The 23,093-nt window shown below is 34.6% G+C and overlaps 1 protein-coding gene across 5 annotated transcripts in view; it reads left to right on the top strand.

Annotated features, from left to right (window-relative positions):
- The window catches only part of MYO16 (myosin XVI), a 516,601-nt gene that overhangs the window by 177,646 nt on the left and 315,862 nt on the right, over window positions 1–23,093 (top strand). For all 5 annotated transcript variants that reach the window (XM_006909366.3, XM_015587388.2, XM_025045004.1 and 2 more), the window contains 2 exons: window positions 13,778–13,886; window positions 20,356–20,480. In XM_006909366.3, the coding sequence (XP_006909428.1) occupies window positions 13,778–13,886; window positions 20,356–20,480 (234 nt within the window). The remainder of the gene's footprint in view (window positions 1–13,777; window positions 13,887–20,355; window positions 20,481–23,093) is intronic.

Here is a 23,093-nt window from a genome sequence, read left to right as displayed (position 1 = left end):
TGTTTCATGTCAGTAGCAATGGAATGATTGTTGGAAATTGCAGTGAATTGCAGTTTTCTTGATCCTTGGCCTCTTGTGTTTGAACATCTAATGTTAGTAATTTCATTGCATGTTGGATGAAGTGTGTCATGGACTGTGTCTAATGGGCAGTGTGAAACTAGATCATTTTAATGAGTGCTGCAGGCAACTACTGGAACCTAACCGTTTTGTCATAACTGAAATAGCAAATGATATTTCAAAAACATATTGCTTACTTTGTGTTAGATGGCTTAGGTTGATAGATCAAAATTAAATCATTCCAAGATTTCAGTCATTAGTTGCTTAGACTATTCCTGGGTTAAATACTACTATAAAAATTATGTTTTTAGTTATTTAAAAAAAAAAAAAGCCTTTCCATTACTTTGATTTGTTGAAGATTAGGACACAGAGTATCTGGCTATTTTAGGAGGTTATATTCTTCCCTAGAAATGAGCTATAAATCCAAATGTTTCCAAGTAAATCTGATTTTCCAATAAGAACTATGGCAGAAGAACTGAGCTGAGAGCCTCATTATTAACTTTTTATGTACATACCCATGTACATAAACTTTTTATGTACATTAACTTTTTATATACATACCCATGTATACAATATTCACTCTCTTTATTAGCAGTTGATCTTGACTTCGGCTTCCCTGAGAAAATTGAAGTCTTCAGGCTTACTGCCTTCAACTTCCTACTAACAACCTAACCAGTGATTGTTTTCTTTTTTTCTGTTTATTCAGTCTTTCATTCTTAAAAAGGTGTTTGTTTTCCTTTATAAGCTAAATCTTCCCACATCCTGTCTTAGATTACCACCTCTCCAAGGATATCTCATTCCTCATCTATTTTCAGTTGTTCTATTAGCCTTTACTTTCGACTGTGTAGTTTTGTCCCAGTATCTTCCATTAATTAAAAAAAATAAGAAAAATAAATCAAATTTATTTCTTCTAATTGTCACCCTATTGTCTTTCTAATTTTCATTGTCGAGCTTCTCAGGAGGACAGTATGCTTTGCTGACTCCAGTTTGTTACCTTCTGGTCACTCTTCCATCAGGCAGTCTGGGCTCTGTCCACTCACACCCCTCAGCGTGGCCCTTGCCAAGAACACTTGACATCTTTCTGATGAAGTCAGTGGGCATATTTTATTGTTTATCCCATTTAATTTATCTCACTTGATCTCAAGGCAAGTTGATCAGAGAAATTGGACAAACATCCAGGATTTTACCTAAGGCTATATTTTTTGGGCTAATCAGACTAAGAATTTGAAGGAAGCTACTCTGGCTCTCAAGCCCTGCGAGTGGCCATTGAACACAAGAGCTCCTTAGTTTTTTGTTTTTTGGTTTTTGTTTTTTCCTTCAGCTTTATGGAGGTATAATTGACTAGCAAAATTGTATATATTTAAGTGTACAACATGATGACTCGATGTAAGTATACTTTGAGACATGGTTACCACGATCATGTTAATGAACACATCCATCTCCTCACATAGTTGCTATAATTGTTACTATGTGCCAGGTGCTATGCTTGCTCCTGAGGGCACGTGAGCAACAAGAGAAACAGGGTCTCTGGTCTTAAACACGGATACTCTTGTATAGTAGAGAAAATGAAAAATGAGCATAAACACTAATTCATTTCTCAGTGTATCATCGTTAATATATTTATGTTAAATTTTTGTGTATGCCATACATCAAATCTTAGCTTTCAGTGAGGGTTGTGGTGTGGTAAGTAAATGGTACTATGGAAGCACAAAGAGGGAACCTGACCTTATCCAAGAGGCACTGGGGGCAGCAGTGGAGTAAAATCGAAGAGGCACCTATCTGGAGGCACTGCCTTTGGGAAGACATTGTATAAAAAACCCTGGTAAGTGATTGTGGGTTTAGGGTCATAGTGATGGAGATGAAGCATATATTGATTATATATTTTGAGGGTGAAATCAACAGCAATGTTGATGTTTTTAATGTAGGAATTAAGGGGAGGGAATTTAAAAATGACTCCAAGCTTTCTGTTTTGGAAAAGTTAGGAGATATGGTGCAGTTTACCAAGATAGCAAACACCAGCAGAGAAATCTTTTCATGTGAGAGGGTCCTGCATCTCGTTTTGAATATACTAAAGTCAGAGTCTAAAGAAGACATCCACCTGGAGAAGGCTAGGAGGCAGCTGGTCCTGGAACTCAGGAGAGAGGGAAAAGTTTTATTTGCATACACATGGTAACAGAAGCCCTTGAGTAAATCAGATCAACACTTGAAAATGTGAAGTCCGAAAAAAGAAAGAACATTTGAAAAAGGGTCCAAAGTAAACCAATTAAAAGATTGTTAGACAAACAGGAGGCTGCAAAGAAGACTGGAAAAGAGAATCCATATTTAGAAGGGAAGCCAGAAGCTTGTATTCTATGAAAGTCAAGGAGAAAAATGCTTTGAGAAGTTCCTTGTGGCAGTGGGAGAGCTATAATTAACAGAAGCAGCTAGTCATTTACACATGGGAAAGCAAACTCTAAGAAAATTGCAAACTTCATCCCTAGCTCAAATGTAAGGGTATATTAAACTTTTTGTGGTTTCCCTTTCATATGTATGTGCTGGACAAAAAAAACTTTAAGAGAGTATTCTAGACTATAGGAAGAAACAGAAATCTAGGCACTGGTACCATAAGACATTAGAGATAAATTATATGTGAATGCCATTAGCACAAGATATTAAGGCACAGAAAATATCAACTGTCCATATTTTCAGTTTCTTGGTAGATAGACCTGGAAAAGACTGTATTTTCTCAGAGAGCCGATATGGAGTGTTCAGATTAGCAAATATGCCTTTTTAAGAAGCAAAGCAAACAGACTTTGGAGAATAATGAAATGAACGGGGTAAGAGGGCACTGGCTCTTCATGCAAGGATTCTGTCAGTAAATATTTACTAGGTACCTAGTGTTGTTCACACAAAACCATCATACTAGGGAAATGAGTGGCTTAGTAGGATATATAATAGTGACCCGCACAATACCTTGAAATGATGTTGAATTTACCCTAACCATATGGGACTCTTTACTAAACTAGAGCCATAATTTATTTTCTTACCTTTTTCTCAGAAACACTCAAAAGATTTACTTAAGAAACTATACTTTTTTAATCTTTTATCTAGCTCATCGGATAATCATGAACTTGTTTAAAATTTTACATCTCACTCTGAATTTAATAGATTTGAGACTTGCCATGGACTCAAGAGAATGGCATGTGTTTTTAGTTTTATAGTTTTGTTTATTGTGTATTTTGAAAAATATTTTCTCTCTATGTACATATGTCACGTTTAGTGTAGAAGATTGAAAGACACCATGAATATAAAAAAGAAAATTTAAAAGCACTAATAATTCCATCAAATAGAAATAATCACTGAATGTTTTGATTTTGATGTATTTCTTAATCTCCCTCCTCTCTCTTTCTTCCCCACAAATGTAATAGTCATACAGAACTTATCTGATACCATCTTTACATCTTGGAAGCCTATCTATTTATACATTTTTTTCTGCATTTCTCCAGGCCTTAAATTTTTCTTCCACATGGTTTTTAATGATATAAAGTTACATTATATAAATATCATTAATTAATTATTTTTCTATTATAGACATTTTATATAAATTTTCACTACTTTTTTCTATTTTCTTGATATGATAATTATATTGTTTCATGACTATGGCAATAAATACATCATAATGTAAATGTTTTTCTGCATGGCATTATTTCTTTTCACTTTAGATTTTTACCTGCCATACAAAGCCATATTTTAAAAAGTCAGTTAGTTTTATAAAGCTTGTTGCAAGCCTTATAAAACTTAGCCATTTCCTTCCCTTCAACCTTCCCTTAGAATTTTTCTTCCTAGATACAACCACTTTCAACTCTTTTATATTATTCTTCTGGTTTTTATATGTATTTCTTGCTAAATAACTATGTTTATATAAATAACTATGTTTATTCTGGAAGATGGAAACTCAGCTCTCTGTTCACTTACTATCAACCCCATTAGATACATACACTCCTCCCATGTGCCCATTCTCTTCTTATTACATCAAACTTTTGTCATCAATATGTAGAAATTTCTCTAGTATAACTGTAAATGCTATTTACACCCTAGCCACTTGGAATTCTATGTTTATCTTTTCTTTCTTACACATTTTGCTTTTTTGACATGATTTGTCATTTAGCATGGCAGCAATGCTACACATAAATATTTATGTGCTCCAAAGTAATAATTAGTGACCTCAGGATGTTTACAGATAGAGTTGTAAAATTGTATTGCAATATAATTTCAACTGCTATAAAATTTTGAATTGTTGTAATATAAGTTTAAAACTTTTATTACCATGAACATTTGCAGTCATTAAAATCTTAAAGTACACTTTAATCATAATAAGGGCTAGATACATAGTTCCTTACTGAATAAATAGATTCCCCAACTGTATCGCCTCCTCTGTTGTCTGCCCAAAATCTAGAATCTGAAGGAAAGTTATGAGCATCTAGTTTTCTCTCTCTCTGTTTAAACAATGGAAAACTGTAGGAAAGTTTCTGCTTAAGACCAGAGACCCATGAATCTTGTCCAGTTCTCTAAGTTTTCGTGATTGTGGGCTGGTAGAAGTTCAGCAGTCCTCTGGTTGGTCAGACTCAAGTACAACAAGGACAGTCAGTGCCAAGACTCTGAGTCCTTCCTTCTCAGCCCTGGTCACTGGTGGTTTGGTCCTCAGGGGTAATTCACTCTGTTTCAGGTGTCTGCTGGTGCACACCCTACCTGACAGCCCCTCTCTCCGCCAGCTACAAGGCTTTCAACTGTGATGTCTCAGCTCGAATTGGGGAAAGAGGTCACAATTCAATCGCTTGGGGCAGCAAAATTTAAGTTTCTTCACAATTTCCTTTTGGTGTCATAAATATTTCAGAATGAGAAGAGTTGCTTTCTGAATGATCCTTATAAAATAGCATTCCTAGCCAACTACCCAATTCAGTAATAATAACGTAAAATGTTGCAGGGTAGGGAAATTAGATACTTTATAAGACCATACACATTTGTTATTCCAGACTTCGTTAGGTTGCCCTTTTGGGTCATTATTTACTATCCTTTTTCTTCGGTAATTTAGGATTTCATTTGGGGGGTTCTTTTAGGTATTTTGCTTGCCTTTTTATAAAAACTGTTTACTGTCTTGTTCTGATTTGTTTGGCGGTTTTGCAGTTCTTTGGAGTTTGTCCTTGAATACAAGGTCAGAATTGTGAGAACCTTTTATTTTATTCTCATATAATTCATTGTGAGAAATAGAGAAAGCTCTGTAGTCCTTTCCTGAGTCATTGGCTAGAAGACAGACCTTCAAAAATTAAGTACGAAATTACCTGGTCATAAATGAATTTGACATGTTTTTTTGGAGATCTCTTTCAGAGATACCTGCAAGTGTCCACTTAATCTTTCAAAAATTTGTTTTATTACATCTTAGTTGTTTTTAAGAAACAGATTTATAAAGGATTTCCTTATACAGCTCAGGGCATGTTGAATATTTTTTGAATAACAGTAATAATAGAGGGCATTCTGGTATTTTTTTCTCATCTGTTACAAAGACTGTACTTGAAATTTTCAACATTATTTTGCCTGTGTATTTTCTTGCCTTTGACTAAAATTATTTTACTTTCTCATTGTTGGTTTTGTCAAATATATTGTACGGTAAGAGTAAGGGAAGAAGGGAAGTAATCAAACCCAGTCTACCATCTTCAATATTTCAATGACCTCTGGCCTGAATTTTTTTTTTTTCTCTTCCTTACTATTTCATTCTGTCCCATTTTCAAGATTTGCATTCTTAAACTTAGCTGAAAATTGTGCTGGCAGAGGAGGATGAGTGATTTAATATACACTAGTACAAAGTTGTCTGCAAATAATTCATTTTATATAATTCTCTTTCAACTACTTTTGTTAGTGTAGTTACAAGTTAACGAGTGCCTACTGTACGTCAAGCACTGGGCTCAGTTACTAAATGTGCTTATACTGAGGATAACTGTATTATACATTAAGCACTATTTGTTGGCTCTACTCTGCAAACTGAAGAGATGAATTAGGTCGTTTGCTCTTGGTCACAAAACCAGTGAGCAGTAACCCGGCACTCAGAACCAGGATTTTTCTGATCCTAAGCCTCATTTCTTTTCATTATGCCAAACGAAGTTCCCTTCTTTCTCCTGTGCTTTCTATCCCCTCTAACACAAACACTCCCTTGTCCTTTTGCATTTCTATTTTGCAGCTCTCTGAAATACTCCATTTTCCATTTTCTAATAGTTTTACAACATTTACTTAAGTGAATATAAGATAGTGGAAAATACATAATTAAAATTTTGTGAACTTCTGTATAAGAAGCCCCATTTAGACATATAAATCTTGTTTTTTCATTCTTTTGAATGTGTATTTCTTGTACGATAGCAACTTTTATTATTTAATATAAGACTTCATGAATAGTTCAGCAGTGAATATTATGACATTTCCCAAATATAGGGTATTTTTGGTCAAATGAATTTCAAAAATTTGGGGACAATCTTCAACTAGTTTCTTTAGTGCAAGACTTTGAAGAGACATTGATGTGCTAATGTACCTCTGAAAATTTATAGGATGTGGATATAGTATGAAATGTTTTCTGTATAGTTTTTCAAACAAGTATAAATAAAACAATTTATGTAATATACTTGATGATTATATTTGAGGAAAACATAATGGAATTCAAGTTAAGTTGCATTTTTGACTTATCATGCCTGAACACTTAACATTTCAAATAGATTGGTTTATAAGTTTTTGCTCTCTCATCCAAAGAGTTTGTGCTAAAAAAATTACAAGTATTTTTTTTAATATCAACAAAAACACAACCCCAATTTTTAAATAGCCAAAGCACTTGAAAATGTAATATAGAAAAGTAATATTAATAGCCACAAACATGTTAAGAAATGTATAACTTTTCCTATAATTAAAACTGCTAATTTTCAAAAAGTTCTAATCATGCAATATAATGTTTAGTAAAGCCTCACATTGTGTACTTTAAACTTACATAATAGTATATATTAATTATATCTCAATAAAGCTGAAAAAAATAAAATAATGGAGCTGAAATTTTAAACAAGACTGAGAACTTGTACTCATTTGTGTTTGGCATTGTATATTTTATTCTATTCCAGGGGTCAGCATACTGTCCGATGTACCAAATCCAGCCCACTGCATATTTTTGTGTGACCTGTAAGCTAAAATTTTACATTTTAAAATGGTTGAAAATAGCAAGGGTAATATTTTGTGACCTGTGAAAATTACATGAAATTCACATTTCAGTGTCCACAATTAAAGTTTTTTAAGAACACTAAAAACACAAAAGTTTTAACATGTAAAATTGTTAGAGATAACATATATAAATAAACATATAATTTAATATTATTAATAATTTATTCACTTACGATTATTTCCTGACTACATATAGTATACTAGACAGTATAAAAGATATATAGCAATATCCAAGTAGTTTCTCTCATGGAGCATAAAACCTACTGTGGGATACTATCAATAATTAAATATGTATGAATTTAAGATATTGGATCATAAAAATAACTGAGAAAATTAGAACAAAGTAAGATATTATAAAGTGATGAAGTTTTGAGGAATGGGGACTTTTAGATAAGTGATTCTAGGAAGAGGGCTGTAAAGAAACAGCCATTTCAGGATGCCCCAGGGAGATATATTTCAGGCATTTGGAACAGCAGGTAGAATATCCGTGGGAACTAGGCATGTCCTGGGACAGGGATAAAGCCCATGTGACTAGAGGAGAGTGACTGGGAGGTCAGTGGAAATGATGGATTGGGGAGAAAGTGGGGTTCAGATGACATGGACACTTAGACTGGAGAAAGAGTTGAGACAATCTCTGGTCTCATAATACCTTTCAATGTGTCTTTAAAATAAAAGATTGCAAAATGCTAATAGCATTCTTCCTCAACTAAAGTAATTGCTCGTATGTTATATATTAGTTTGAGATAACCTTCACTTTTCCTACTAGCACATGAATACAAAATTTTCTACAGAAAGAAGAGAAACCATCTATAATTCAAAATCACAAAACACCACTCATAAAATTTTTCTATTTTTCCTAACATGTTAGATGCCAGCATTTTCATATTTAAATGGAATATTTTGTGGGATCATATTATAGGACCATGTAAATATTCTATTTCTAATCAGACTTTTGCTTTAGTTTTAGCATCCCATGATGACTCTCATCAGAAGAAATTGTTACGATAATGAATGGTAAATTCTAACTTCATCATTTTTTCTACATTTATTAGTTGCTAGTATATTGTAAGGAAATCTTTTTCTTCTTCTCTGTATTCAGGTATTCATTTGTTTATTGATATGAGCATGAATGCTTGGATTCCTAGCTGCAACTTTACAGTGCAAGAAAAAATTTCTTCTTTACTTTAACTAAGTGATCAAAGTTATGGAGCCAAAGGATATGATATGCCTTTTGATATGATACGATGGGAAGAATATGCCATCCTCTCTGATTTTTCTGCCAAAACTCATATTGTTAGAACATATCAGAGAAAAATCTCTTAAAAAGACAGAGGAATTGTTCCAAATTGTGGGAAACTAAACAGAAAAGACAACTAAATGCACTGGGTGATCTTGGATTATGTCCTGAGTCTGGGGAAAATAGCTGTCAAGGACATAATTGGAAAAAATTAATGACATTTGAATATTTATTGTGGTTTAGATAATAGCATTTATTAATGTTAAAATTTTCTGATTTTGATAATTTCGTGCAAGAGAATATTCATGTTCTTAAGAAATACATACTAAAATATTTAAGGGTAAAGAGACAAAATACCTGATACTCACTTCTAAGTAATTCAGGAGGAATGACAGGGAGCAGGGGAAGGAAATGGGGAGGTAGAGGGGAAAAGGGAGAGGACAAAGTAGGGAAAAGTATAACTAATTGAAGAATTTAAATAAAAAGTAGAATATTTGTTTCCTAGGGATATTATAACAAAGTTTTTACCTGGCTTAAAACAACAGAAATTTGTTGTCTCACAATTCTGGAGGTCAGAAGTCCAAAGTCAAGGTGTCAGCAGAGCCATGGTACCTCTGAAACCTCTAGGAGAGGATTCTTCCTTATCTCTTTCAGCTCCTAGTGGGCTCAGACATTTCTCAGTGTGTGGCAGTATCCAATTTTTGCCTCCGTCTTCACATGCCCATCTTCCTTCTGTGTCTGAAAAACTATACAGTGGACACTTAAATCAGTGGGATGCAATTTATAATGTAAAAAGAATATTTAAAAAAGGTATTTAAGAATATCATGTCTTGGAAGAGAAAAAATAATTTTGTGGAACAGAAGACACTAGCCATACTGGTAACCGTAGCATGATATCATCTTTACTTAGCTAATTACATCTGCAAATTTCCTGTTTCCAAATAAGGTCACCTACACAGGTACCAGGGGTTAGGAGTTCAACATCTCTTTAGAGGATGCAATTCAGCCCATAACAGGTTACAGGAGTTCTTTGTATTACTCTTTCAACTTCGAGTAAACCTGAAATTATATCCGAATAAAAAGTTATCAAAAAGTTTTTGCATATAAAAAGTGGTATTTTTTTTTTATTAAAATGCACTTAAAACTTCAGTAGTAATGTGTTAGAAAATTATTACTAAATGAAACAATTATAAGTATGTTCATTGGCAATAAATTGTTACACAAAGTAAAACAATATTTACTTTATTTGTTCATATGTTATGTGATAGGCAGGAAATAACATTTCTATTTTAGGGAAATGATATATTTGAGTTCCATTGACAATATTACAGGAACATAGTTTAGGACAAATTGGAAGTTGGATAGCCTCCCAGTTTGAATAATTAGAGAGGAAATGTGATTTGAGCTCTCAGAAGGAACTAAACAGTCCTCAGTTACAGAAAGCATTTGAGAAGTTTCTGTTGATTTTGCATATATAACATTAATTACTTTTGTTTTCCTGATAAAAACTAATCACTATGTGATTGATTGATTTTCCTGAAGCCAAGCTGAAGAACTTGCCTCAGAGTCTGCATTGTAGAAAAGATAATATTTTTTATTGAGCTATTCTTACTAATGCAAGTTTTATTTAATTTGGAATTTCTTCTTTCATTTAGACAAAGGGCAGTCACTACTGTTAGTATAAGAAATTTGACATATGGTGATTAGGTGTAGGAATGTAAAACTAGGAAGATAGATCACACACACACACATACACACACACACACGCACGCACCCTTAGGACCTAGGGTGTTCTCAAGCACCAAATTTAAATGAGTTCTCTTGAATAGTGAAAAAATATTTAGGTCTTCCATCTACTTTCATTCTCAATATCCTTTTTATACATGCAGTTCCTAATCCACGTGTTTTTGTAAAGGACACATTCAGTAATTTTAAATTATTATTTAAGATTTAGAAAATATACAGTGGTTGTTAAAGCTGTTGTTCCTGTATCATAAAATAAATGCAGGCTTGGATAGTCTCTGTCCTGTCTTTGAAAATCTAGTCTAAAATCCTCAACTCATCCTGCTTCTTATCCCCTGAAATAAAACAATGATGCACACAATCAAATGTACACACCAACACATGAGACAAAGTTAATGTTTACTCCTGACATCCTCATTCTGAGCCATGTATCCAAGGAAACAATATAATTAATATGTATACCAGTTAGGAGTACTTTTGTATGACTTTTCTATGCATAGCTGAAAAAGCATATAGTGGATGCTTGCTTACATCAGTGGAATGAAATTTGAAATGATAAAAGATCATCTTTAAAAAATATATTTAAGAATATCATGATTTGGAAGAGAAAAATAATATTTCAAAACATTGTTTCAAATTCTCATTGAAAATGAACAATATCAAGAGTGATATATTTATTGAATTAAATTATTAGCTCTCATTTCACAAAATATAGAAAATTCCCTTTATATTCCTGAGTGGTTGAAAATATTTCTTTTAAAAATAAGTACAAACACAAAATCTTATAAATGTTACTATTTCCTCTACCCTTGGGCCATTTCTCTTCCTGATGATGTTAACAGGGGTCTTCTGACATTTTGATGAAAAATGTCCTGCTTTGCAAGTCATCAGCACCTTATTTCCAGTGAGATCCATTAACAAGTATAATTGCACATTAACTTCTGAGTTAGTCAGACTGAGAATAATAATCAGCCATGAATCTTATCAGTGATTTTTTTAAAAAATATAAGTACAGTTTCAGAATTCTAGTTTAAGAAATACAGCTTCTCCGGGGGGCCTTTAAGATCTATGTTGTTTTCGCACATGGCTCAGCCTGTCTAGGGACAGACAATTGGGGTAATGGGGGCAGAGCACCAGGGCCACCACAGGTGGAGCATGCTTGCGCATTGCAGTGGCAAAAGAAAGAAAACCTGTAGGAAGAAGGAGGAAGGAAAGAAAGAAGGAAGGGAGGAAAGAAAAGGAAAAAGAAGGAAAAAGAGCCTTTGACAAATGTCATTCCTCTGGAAAGAGAGGATGCATATAGTGATTTTATAATTTCATCTATACAATCTTGAAAATAAAATACAAAAATGTAGTTAAAAAGAATTATAATGAATGTTATAATTCTTTGCCTCAATTTTTAATAATTAGTTTAAGTGCAGCATTTGGCCTTTCATTTTAAAATTTATTTTATTAAATCTTGTTAGTACTTAGTATGTACAGCCACTGTAATAAGTGTTGGGAATATAAAGAGGAATAAGATGTGATCTGTGGTTAGGGACATTACCAACCTCCAGAAAAGTCCGACTCCTAGATAGGGAATGATACCTGATAATTTAGCAGCACAGACCACTGAGTGATTAATGGGGTAAAATCTCAATGAATGAGTCCAGCTAAAATATCCAGCACCATGTTTCACTTTCAGACTTTCTTTGAAAGAGCCTCATTACTTCTTAAAGAATGAAATATATTCTCTCCAAGTGCTCCACCTCTCTCAGCACCCAGTAGCCTTCCTATTTATTTTCGTTTTGATCGATAATACATGACTCATAATTATATTCACCATTGTCTTATGCCCAGATGTTTGGCATAGATAAGATTCTATCGGAAGCATGTATGCATTGGAAAAAAAGAATAACTTGATTATCCCTATTAGTACAGAAATAGGTAACGGCGCCCTGTAATTCTGTGTCTTGATTGAGTCTTTAATAATTGATACTTGGGTAGTTATGTAAAATCTTATTCTTGTGTTTGGAGACTAAAGGAAAGGAATTATTAGCAAAGTCTACTTAAGAACATTGCTTCAAGTAATTTCTTTTCGAATTCTGAATAACTGAAACAAAATTAAATGAACTAAGAAGATAACTTGAAGTCTTTAGGAACTTAAAATTTACTTGCTTTCCTTAGGTAAGTGAAAATATGAAATATATAATTTAGTCTGTTCAAATAAAGGACTATCTTTATATAGTTATAGAAGACGTAATGTGGTAAACTCTAGATGGTGAGGTTAAGTGACATAGCCTATTTGGTGGGCAAATATTAAGATATGGAATATAATACCACTTTGACCTACATTTTGGTTTGTTTATACAATATATTTAGAGAAATCCTTTTGAAAACTTGTGCAGACTTGCTAAGGTATAGGAAAGCTACATTTATGTATGTATGTATGTATGTATGTATGTATGTATATATATGTATATAACATGTTATAAATGAAAGGCAAACCCCCACATTTTAATATATATAATATATGAATGTGACATATATTTTTATGTAAAGTTAGGAACTTGGATATTATATGAACTATATAAATTATATTGACATCGCAATACAGACTCCTGTTCATTAGAAAGAATAGAAGGAAACTTTCATTTGGCCTGAAATTAATGATATGGTATTGGTAAGTCTATGGGAAATCTTAGACAATGGGAACATATTGAAGTCATGCCCTTGGAGAAAAGATGTAAATCATGCATGATAAATTTTGTGGAGCTTATTAAAAATGTTAGAGCAATGGTGACGATTTATGTGACCATTTTTTTAAAGAGCAAAAAGCACATCTATCATTGTATTTGAGCTGACATGGGCAAAGGATGGAGCAGATGTGCTCAGAGGTGCTTGATGGAGGGCCCTTTGAAGATAGAAGATGCATGATAGCCATATTTAATATACTCCATTAATGTCTACAGATTATGCTTTTTCTTAGAAAACAGTTTATGGTAAGAAAAAAACCAACCAGAAGCAGTTAGCCCAAGCCTTTTTTAAAAACGTAGTGTAAGACTAGCTCTCAGATGAGTTTTTGTGTAGATCAAAGACTTGAAAGATTTTATAGGATTGTTTGGGGACAGTCAGTTAGAGTTCATACAAGAGTTCACCATTGAGAATCTCTGAAGACATGGGGGCACTTCTGTCGTCTTAGAAACAAAACAGGCTATGGGGCAGCCAGCGCAGATGCGTGGATGGTTTACTAGCCATGGATTGCATATTTTGGGTTTAGCAAAAGTGCTGGGGAGAAGTTGTTGCGACTCAGGTCTTGCAAGGGTCAACTGAACATTTTTAGACTGTCAGAGCTTCTCACAAAGTATTCTGCTATTGTTCTTAAAAACAATTCCAATTTTCTACATGTTTCTGCAGGGTTGTAATTCATGTAAACTTTTCTTGATCTATTTTCTAAGACAGAACTTAAAGTTTTTATCTGCTTTCTATGTTAACAGTATACATAATGTTATATTTGTTCTTTTTTAATTATAGGCTGGAGCCAATGTCCTTCTCCAGGATGTTAATGGAAATACACCATTGGATTATGCTGTCGAAGGGACAGAATCAAGCTCTATCTTACTGACCTATTTGGATGAAAATGGTAGGCTGAACTTTGAAAAACTGTGGAAAGATAGATGGAGAACTAGAGAGGTAGAATTATAAGTGTATTTATTTCTTAAGTGTGCTTACAGGATTTCATATTGATGTAGTTTCACCAGATTGTATAAAATGAGGTATTTTTCTATTCTACATTTTACTCTCCTACTGAAATGTATTGTTGCTTTAGTCAATGCAGTTTTGCAAGCCAGCAAAAATCTAGAAACCAACAATGAAGGGACATTTTAACAAGCATCTAAAGTCCATAATTAGTGGGACTGGGCTTGTAATTATAATCTGTCCTCCACTGGGAGAGGAAGGGAAGTGAACCAACACAATTGAATTTTGAGTTAATAAGAGCGAAGTCATCTGAAGTATATTCTCTTAGTAGCTGATGGTCCCCTTAAGGATTACATGTAAGTGAGTGAGGGCTTAAGTCAAGGGCAATTTGCAGGGGCATCCCAGTATCCTCTTTTGCTGACACTTGGAGACAGAAATGTTGTCAGAATAATGCCCCGTGACCACGATGCTAGCCTGAAAAGATGAGGCTGAGGCCTCACATGTATTCAGTGACAAAGAACATTTAATTGCACAGACCCAGCATATAATTTCATGGGTAAGTTCGGCATTGGCAAAGTGAGATATATGTGACACCTTGAGACTGGTGAGGTATTAAACTAAAGACGTATGCCCCTTCTTCTTTTTCTTTCTGCTGTTTAGGTATAAATAACAACAATGAAATTCCAGTTCCTTCATGTATGATCTATTGTCAGAGCAAAAGCTGAAAAATTTTAAGAGCCACACCTTGCTTGTGACTCTATCCTTCTTGTCTTTAAGAAAAGCCCGCACATCTGCCTCTTTGTTCCCTGTGCTCTTTGCCTCCTCCGGATTGCTTGAATCAAAAGGTTTATTCTGAGGATGGCTTAGAATAATAATAATTAGTACTTAGCAGCCATGAGTTCCTAAGAAAATAGTCTCATTAATTCTGAAAGCAAGGTAAGTACCCTTATTTTCATTAGAGAAAATGTGAGCTGAGCTGTGCTCCTGAAGGTCACCGAGTCATGGCTTGGGTGACAGAAGCAGCAGGGGGTGCAGGCTGTGTGGTCATTTTCTCTACATCTCTCTCACTCCTTGTGCCCGGTCCTTTGTGAGGGATCATGTGCTTTCCTTACATTTTGTCGCCTGTGAGATAGATTCCATTACTTCTAAAAGAATGAGCTTAAAGTTATGCACATTCTGCTGTTGGGAGGTCTACTATTTGGACATCTGCAAACCTTGACTTGTAAGCTGCTTGATTCTGAATGGGCATGAAGAACTTGACTGTCTTTTACTTATCTGTGCCAGTTCTATATGATGATTCCCTGCTCTGCTTACTATTCTAAATTTCTAATAGGCATCCTAATAAATATTTCTTTTAGGAAACTAAAATTAAGTATCCTTATTTGCAAAAGAATTAACATTACTTACAAGTCTTTTCAACTCACTAAACGATTTTATTTGCTAAGAAATTTTAGTATTTGCAAAAGCAGTATTATCTATCCTGCATAAATAAAAATAAGTATATTCCTTTGAGAGGTTGCTTTAAAAAATGATAGAGGGAAAAAAATGCGACGAAGGTACTGATTCTGAATGGTCAGGAGAAAATCTGTCACGGTGATGGCTGTCACAATCGGTTTGTAAAATACATGTTTGCTGGAACAAATTCAATGTAATAGCTCTTAAATTTTTAATTTTGTTTTTCATTTGTCACTGCTGTTGCGCTGGCCTCTGCCTTCCTAGCTATCCGCCCCTCCCTTACCTCTTTCACAGTCCGGTTCCGTTTCTGCCAGCGTCCCTCCTACTTATCTGTTTCAGCTGCCACAGTTTCACTAAATACTGTCTAATTCCATTTATTCTCTGGTCCCCCTGTTGGAGCACTTTTAGAGCTGTCTGCTGTGACAGTGTGCACCAACGTCCTTAGAAATTTCCAATATTCCAAGGTGAGATTTTTGTTGTTATTTGACGACAAGTGTTTCAGCATTGCATTCTCATAGCTAGTTGGTTGCAATCCTTGAATTTGCACTCTCTATCATACAGTTTCAAATCAGAATACTTATCATGCTGTCACATCAGGACACATGTAGAAAGAGGCATGTGAGGTTGGGAGCAAGTTGATTACATGGAAAAAGGCTGGTCACAAGTTTTAATTGTACTGTCACCACCGACATACACTGTATACCCGCACACAGCAATTAACCTTGGCTCACCGCCTGAGCTTTCCAGGCTGGAAAACAAGACAACCACGGAGGACTGATTGAGCATTTGATGCATGTTAGATCTCCAGTGCAAGGCACACCAGCTGGCATTCAAGGAAAGCAATTGATTATAAAATGAGCCAGCAAGGAAAGAAGGCACTGCAGGGAGAGCTCGAGGTAGCCCGGGGCAGATGCTTACCATAAGGAGAGGGAAAGTAACTAAATAAATATATATATTTAAGAAATATATGTATTTATTACATACATATATTTAAAAGTCTATGGAAAATAAATAAAATAAAAACTTTGATCAGCCTGTATCGTTGTCACTACTCTTTCTCCCTCATTTCATATCTATCCTTTTAGGAAAAGTAGCTCACATTTATTCTCCCAAGTTCCTAATCTCCTCTTCTGGCCACTGAAGCTCAGCTTCTGCACACAACGCTGCCCCCCGTCCACCGGAAAGGTCCCTGCAGTGAGTGCTGTTGTCCTCTTCGGTCCTCTGTTTCCTCATTTCTCTCTGACATTTGATGACTTTTATCATAATGTTATGAGAACTCTCTCACCTGCAATGATCTTTCCATAGTTTCCCTCCCTTCTTGTTGAGCTTCTTCTTAGTTTCCTTTGGAGGCTTGTACATCCGATGGCAAAATGTCGGTGCTTCCTGGGGCTTTGTCTTTAAGTATCTTCTTTTATCACTCCAAACTATCCTGGCTTATCTCACCCTGTTCTTTATGTTGTTACCACCTGCCCATTCTCCAAAATATTCCTGCAGCTGAGATATCTTTCAAAATATTCAGCCTTGTATGTATAATTTTATTAAGTATTTCAACTTGGAATACAAGACAATTAGTTATAACATGTCCAATATGGAATTTATTGTGCTTTCATAGTCTATCTATATTTAATTTTACCATTATAGCCAGGAACCCAAGTATCTGAACATCACTTGCCTTCTCCTAAATTCCTCACATCAAATTGTCACCAAGTCTCACAGATTCTGCTTCCTTGACGTTTCTCTGATATGTTCACATCCCTCACTGATTATGCTATTACCACCTTAGTCAAAACCCTGGACTTGCTATTTTGAAACAGGCTCGGAAACTGGTCTTCTTGCCTTCAGCCTTAGCCTTCCCTGATTATTCTTCAGGGGACGCACAGATTAATCAGTCCACAGATGACCTGTGTATTTCTTCTACTTAATAAAGTTTCATTTGAAAAGCCATCCCTGCACCAACCTTTTCAGAATCGCCCAGTGTTAGGGTGACAGTGCATCCCAACTTGACTGGGACAGTCCATGTTATACCCATTGTTAGGGTTGGAGGAGGGGAGTAGGTAGAGGGTTACAGCACCTTTTTGGTTTGAACATGTTTATTTCTCTTTGCTAGAACCAACTTTCTTTCTTTCTTTCTTTTTTTTTTTTAGAATCAATTTTTTTTATTTCCCTGCTCAACTCTTTTGCTTCCTTCAAGTCTTAGATCTTTTAAGAAGCTTACTGTGAGGCAAAAGTTGGGGTTAGATGCACTTCTAGGCACTTAGAAAATCTTATGCTACAGTCATGGGATGGGTCATTTCATAGCTAGGATAATGACAAAATTATCTGTAATAGCAGCACAGAGTAACCCCAATACAGAATGGATAGTAAAGGAAAAGTTCAGTTGTTAATAAAACAGTACTAAGGGAGACAGTTAAAGAAAGTTAAGGTAGGGTTCAGGTTGACTTTCAGTGTTAATACGATTTCAGTTTTGCACAGGCATCTATCGATATTACCAAATGTAACCAGGCAGTAGTAATTAGTATCACATGTAATAACTTGTGAATTTCAGGTGATTTTGTTTTTTATTTCCTAGATTAAAAAAAAATTACCAAGTTCCTGTAAAAATAATCAATGTAAGCAGGATTTTTATTATTTTTTTCAGAAAACAGTATGAAAATAAATGTAATTTATTTAAGAAAAAGAGAGAGAGAGAGAATTAGCCCATTATCTATTATAAAATAGACTTGCTATGAGCTATAGCATCTTGATTGTTGTTTTCCCAAGACAGCTTAAGAAATTTGTTTGACCAAGAAAAGAGAGAATTTCCATTCTGTTGTATTACTAAAAATAAACTTGTGCTTTTTTCCTAACACATAATAAAAATCTAAAAATCACACTTATATGGTCTCATATTTGATTCAAAATTAAATTTTAAAATAATAGAATATAATGTCATAATATTCTCCTCTGGTTTCTACACAACAGTGACCAGAAATACATTGTTTTCCCATATATTTTACTTTAAGTGAGTCTGAAACCAGTGATATCTAAGCTTTGTTTTAATTTGTCTTTCATCTTTGACTCCTATTCTTTCTTATTACTTAATTTTAATTACATGTTTAAATAATTTGCATGTGTAAACGTATCTAAAAGATATACGTCACTTCAGTAAACAGTGCCACATGATAAAAGTACACAAAACAATGTAAGCTTAGAGCAGGGTAACCATCAGTTTCTTCTGCTACTTTAACATGCAACATTGAACACGGACATCTGAGAAATATTTTCCAAAATTAACTCACACGTCAAGTTCCATAATAGTAAAAATAAGAGTAGAAGAACAGTTTTAGTTGTTTCTTAACAAACCTGAAATGTGCCTATTAGGAATATTTAAGAAATTCTTCTGAAATAACATGATGATTGGGAAGCCGAGGTATGGTTAATAGTCTTCCTCTTTCATGTTTTTACAAAAATGGGTTTGCTTTGAACAGAGAGCATTTGAAACAAGCTACATTATTCAAATATTGCATTTTGCTTTATTTTGTTTGGTTCTTCTCTGCCTTTTTAATGCAAAGAAAGATACTTCTAAATGAATGTCAAATATTCCGTGTACCAGAAAGCTAACTGATAATGATAACTCACTTTTATTGAATGCTTACTGTAAGCTAAATACTGTTTTATATGCTTCATGTGTTTCAACACATTCTCATAACAACTAGTATAGCAAGAACTATCAGCTCTATTTTGAAGATGGAGAAACTGAGGCAGAGGATCAGTTACCTGCCCCCATTGGCACAAATAGTAAGTGCAAAGCACAGCACTAAAACCAAGGCAGGCTGACTTCTTTGTACCTATGCTTGTGTCCATTCAGGCTCAGAGAATGAGCTATGCAGTGAGGCAGATGTGGTGTACTCTAAGGGAAAATGACAAATGTTTATGCTAAGGGCTCAATTAGGTAAGAGGTTAAAACTGCTCAGAAGAGTAGCTAGTTCATAGCAAACACTTGCTGAGAGGGAGATGTCGTCATCATCATCATCATCATCATCATCATCATCACTATCACTTGGAATAAGGTGAATTATTTCTCCTTAGTAAAAGCCTGTTAATCCCAGGATCCAATGCTAGGAACAGAGGACGCATAAATGAAGGTATACAAGCTGCCATGGAGATTGCACTATCATGGAAGCTGGCGTTGAAGCAAGTGCTGAATTGAGATGTAAATAGGAAATGAGCAGACCTGAGCCTTTGAGGCATAAATCGCCCACCTGGGTTAAATTTGACTGTCAGTTCTTCACTCAATTTTAGTTTATTTCTTTTTTAACATTAATAGTCATGAGTGGTCAATTGGGGTATCCTTTTAAAAGAATTTGTTATGAAAATATTTTAGATGTACAGTAATGTTACAAAGATAGTACAGAGTTCCCATATGCCCTTCCCCTAACATTGACAGTTTACACAGCCATGATATAGTTATCCAAACTAAGAAGTTAACATTGGCACAATACGATTAACTAAACTACAGACTTTATTCAGATTCTTCTAGTTTTTCTGCAGAAGTCTTTTTTTTTTTCTATTACAGCGTACTGCATTGCCTTTAGGAGCAACAATTTTGGTCAGAAAATCATAAAGAACAAAAGCTCTATAGCTATAACTTATTTCAATTCAATTCACATACTTAAAATATTTTGGGTTATATGTATTGATTTATACTAAAGCAGATATCCATTGAGAATCTGCCATGTATAAGGCATCATATCATGTCTCTGGGGTATAATAAAAGGAAAATTATTCAAGTCTATACTCTAGCTAGAAATAGAATGCCTTCAAGAGAAGTAATTATAGTGCTTTGGAGTGAAAATTCAAAGTGGAAGTGCGGCTTCAAAGAGGAACATATTGAAAAGAACATAAGATAAAACTGAATGTTCGCTCCAACAGCTGAGAAGCATCTCTACGTTCTGTTTGAAAGGCTCTTTTCCCCCTAGGAGTGGATCTGACCTCACTGCACCAGATGAAGCTTCAGAGACCGATGAGTATGTTAACAGACGTCAAACACTTCTTATCATGTGGAGGAAATGTTAACGAGAAAAACGATGAAGGAGTAACACTGGTAAGTTAATAGACTTGACTCAGAAATAGTGCTCAGATGGAGAACTTAAGTTTATTTCTAAAACATAGAAATATATATAATTAACATTTAAATATGCCTATTTCTGATCATAAAAGTGACATATTTATTGCAGAAATTTTAGAAAACATATAACTATGCAGAGGAAAATGCAAGTCATTTATGCCACCACCCAGAGGAAACCAGTGTTTTATACATTGATATATTTTCTTTCAGTCTTCCCACTTATGTACATTTTTCCTATAAATTTAGAAGTTTTTTATGCATCCTTTTGTTAATATGATTTTTGAGATGGAACTTATAGAAGAATGTTTTTATTTTAATTTTAAGCAAAAAAAATCTATAGATTAGTCTGGTGAATGAATTTCTAAATTCAAGGAAACTCCCATCATTACTTCTTTTATTGCTATCAGGAATAGCTGCAGTAAGTTAAAAACAGACCAATTAAAGTTGAATTAACATTTTTATAAGCATAATGTTCAATCATCAAAATCAGAACATTTGGCCCTATTCACCTATAAAATTTACTTGGACTGGGCATGCTGAAGTTAAAATTAATTATAATGGAAATATATGTATTAAGACTCAAGAAAAAAAGGAAAGCAAACTAGGGCAGCAGAAAAGAGTATGAAGCTCTGAAGCCTGTGATGCACAGAAGTTGGAACCAGTGACTGAGTTTTGACCACGGAAAAAATGTGGTGTGAGGTTGAACACAGTAAATTTCAGGCTGAACAGTGGTTAAGTACAATGGCTTTGAGGCAGAGACAGGTGTGCTATGATTGAGAAACAGCTTGAGTAGAGTAAAGGAGAGGAGAGAGGTAACCAAGATCAGATCACGCAGGGTCTTGCAGGCCTATGTGAGCGTAATGACAGTTACTCTGAGAGATGGGAACACATTGGAGAGTTCTGAAGAGAGGCGGGACACGATCCGACTTCAGTTCTAAAAAGATCACTCGCTTTGACTGCTGTTAAAGATGGAGTGTAAAAGGGCAAGGATGTAGCTGAGAGTTCATTAGGAGGCTTTTCCAGTATTCTACGCAAGCAATAGTGTGGCTCGGACACAGGTGGTACAAGTTGAGGTGATGAAAAGTTGCTAATTTCAATCTACATTAAAGGAAGATCCATTGAAATTTCCTGATGGAAATGTGGTATGAGAGAGAAAAGATTTCAAAATGACTCCAAGTATTTTTAGCTTGAATAACTAAAGTGATGAATTGGCATCAAATGAGGTAGAAGAGGCTGAGGACTGAGTTTAGAGCAGGAAAGATCAGGGGCAATTTGTTAAATGTAAAGTTAGAAGTACATCTTAGCCATCTTCATGGAGAGGTTGAATTTGTGGTTGGATATTGGAGTCTGAAATTCAGGAGATGTCTAGACCGAAGAAACAATTTTAGGACCATTAGTATATACACTATATTGAAAACCCTTGACACTAGACGAAAGCACGAATTTGATATAGAAGGAAAGAGGATTTGGGATTGCGCCTTGGAGCTTGAAGAAGAGGAAGAAAATCCAGATATGAGATGGGAAGGAGGAAAAGGAAGAGAATGAGATGTTCGGGGGCCAAGTGAAGGAAATGTGACGACAAAGAGGAAATAATCGACTGTTACATACTGCTGAGAGGTCAAGTGAATGGAGAGGGCAGATTGGCTCTTGGACTTCATAACATGGAGGTCATTGGTCTCTCATTTAAGGTAGTTTCAGTGGAGTGGTAGGATCAAAATCCATCTTGGAGTGGGTGATTTAATAGCACATTTAATACATGTAATGCACTAATATCTAACACATAATAGAAACCCAATAGAGCCTTTGTTTGTTTGTTTGGCAGAAGATATTAAAAGTTTATATATTTCTAAAAATATATAATGTCTGTTCAGGTCCTCTGCCCCTTTTTAAACTTGTTTGTTTCTATGCTGTTAAATGGTATGAGTTCTTTATATGTTTTGGGTATTAAGCCCTTATTAGATGTGTAATTTGTGACTATCTTCTCCCAGTGGGCAGGTTGTCTTTCGTTTTCTTGATGGTTTCTTCGCTGTGTAGAGTTTTTTAGTTTGATGGAGTCCCATTTGTTTCTTCTGTTTCTTTTGTTGCCTTTGCCCATAGAGACATATCCAGAAAGATGTTGCTAAGGCTAATGCTAAAGTTTTTACACCCCGTGTTTTATTCTAGGGGTTTTGTGGTTTCGAGTCTGAAATTTAAGTCTTTAATCCACTTTGAACTTATTTTTGTGTATACCGTAAGAAGTTGGTTTAATTATTATTTTTTTTTTTTGCATATGTCTCTCCCGTTTTCCCAGCATCTCTTATCGAGGAGGCTGTCTTTACCATTTCTTTACAATATACATTGTATATTCTTGTCTCCTTTGTCAGATTGATGGACCATATAGGTGTGGGTTTATAGTTGGTATAATATGAAACAAATGAGAAAACAAGTACGGTGTTTGATGCTATTGATTACATTTTATTACATTTGGATATAATAGCAAATATATATATATCCAAATGTAATAAAATGTAATAAAATATATATATATCCAAATGTAATAATATATATATATGCTACTTTATTATATTGAGACATAAAGCTTTCTGCAGT

This window comes from Pteropus alecto, unplaced genomic scaffold, assembly GCF_000325575.1.
Source record: "Pteropus alecto unplaced genomic scaffold, ASM32557v1 scaffold13, whole genome shotgun sequence".
NCBI classification, from domain to species: Eukaryota; Metazoa; Chordata; class Mammalia; order Chiroptera; family Pteropodidae; genus Pteropus; species Pteropus alecto.
Note: the sequence above shows the minus strand (reverse complement) of the source record. Positions and strands in the feature narration are given on the sequence as shown.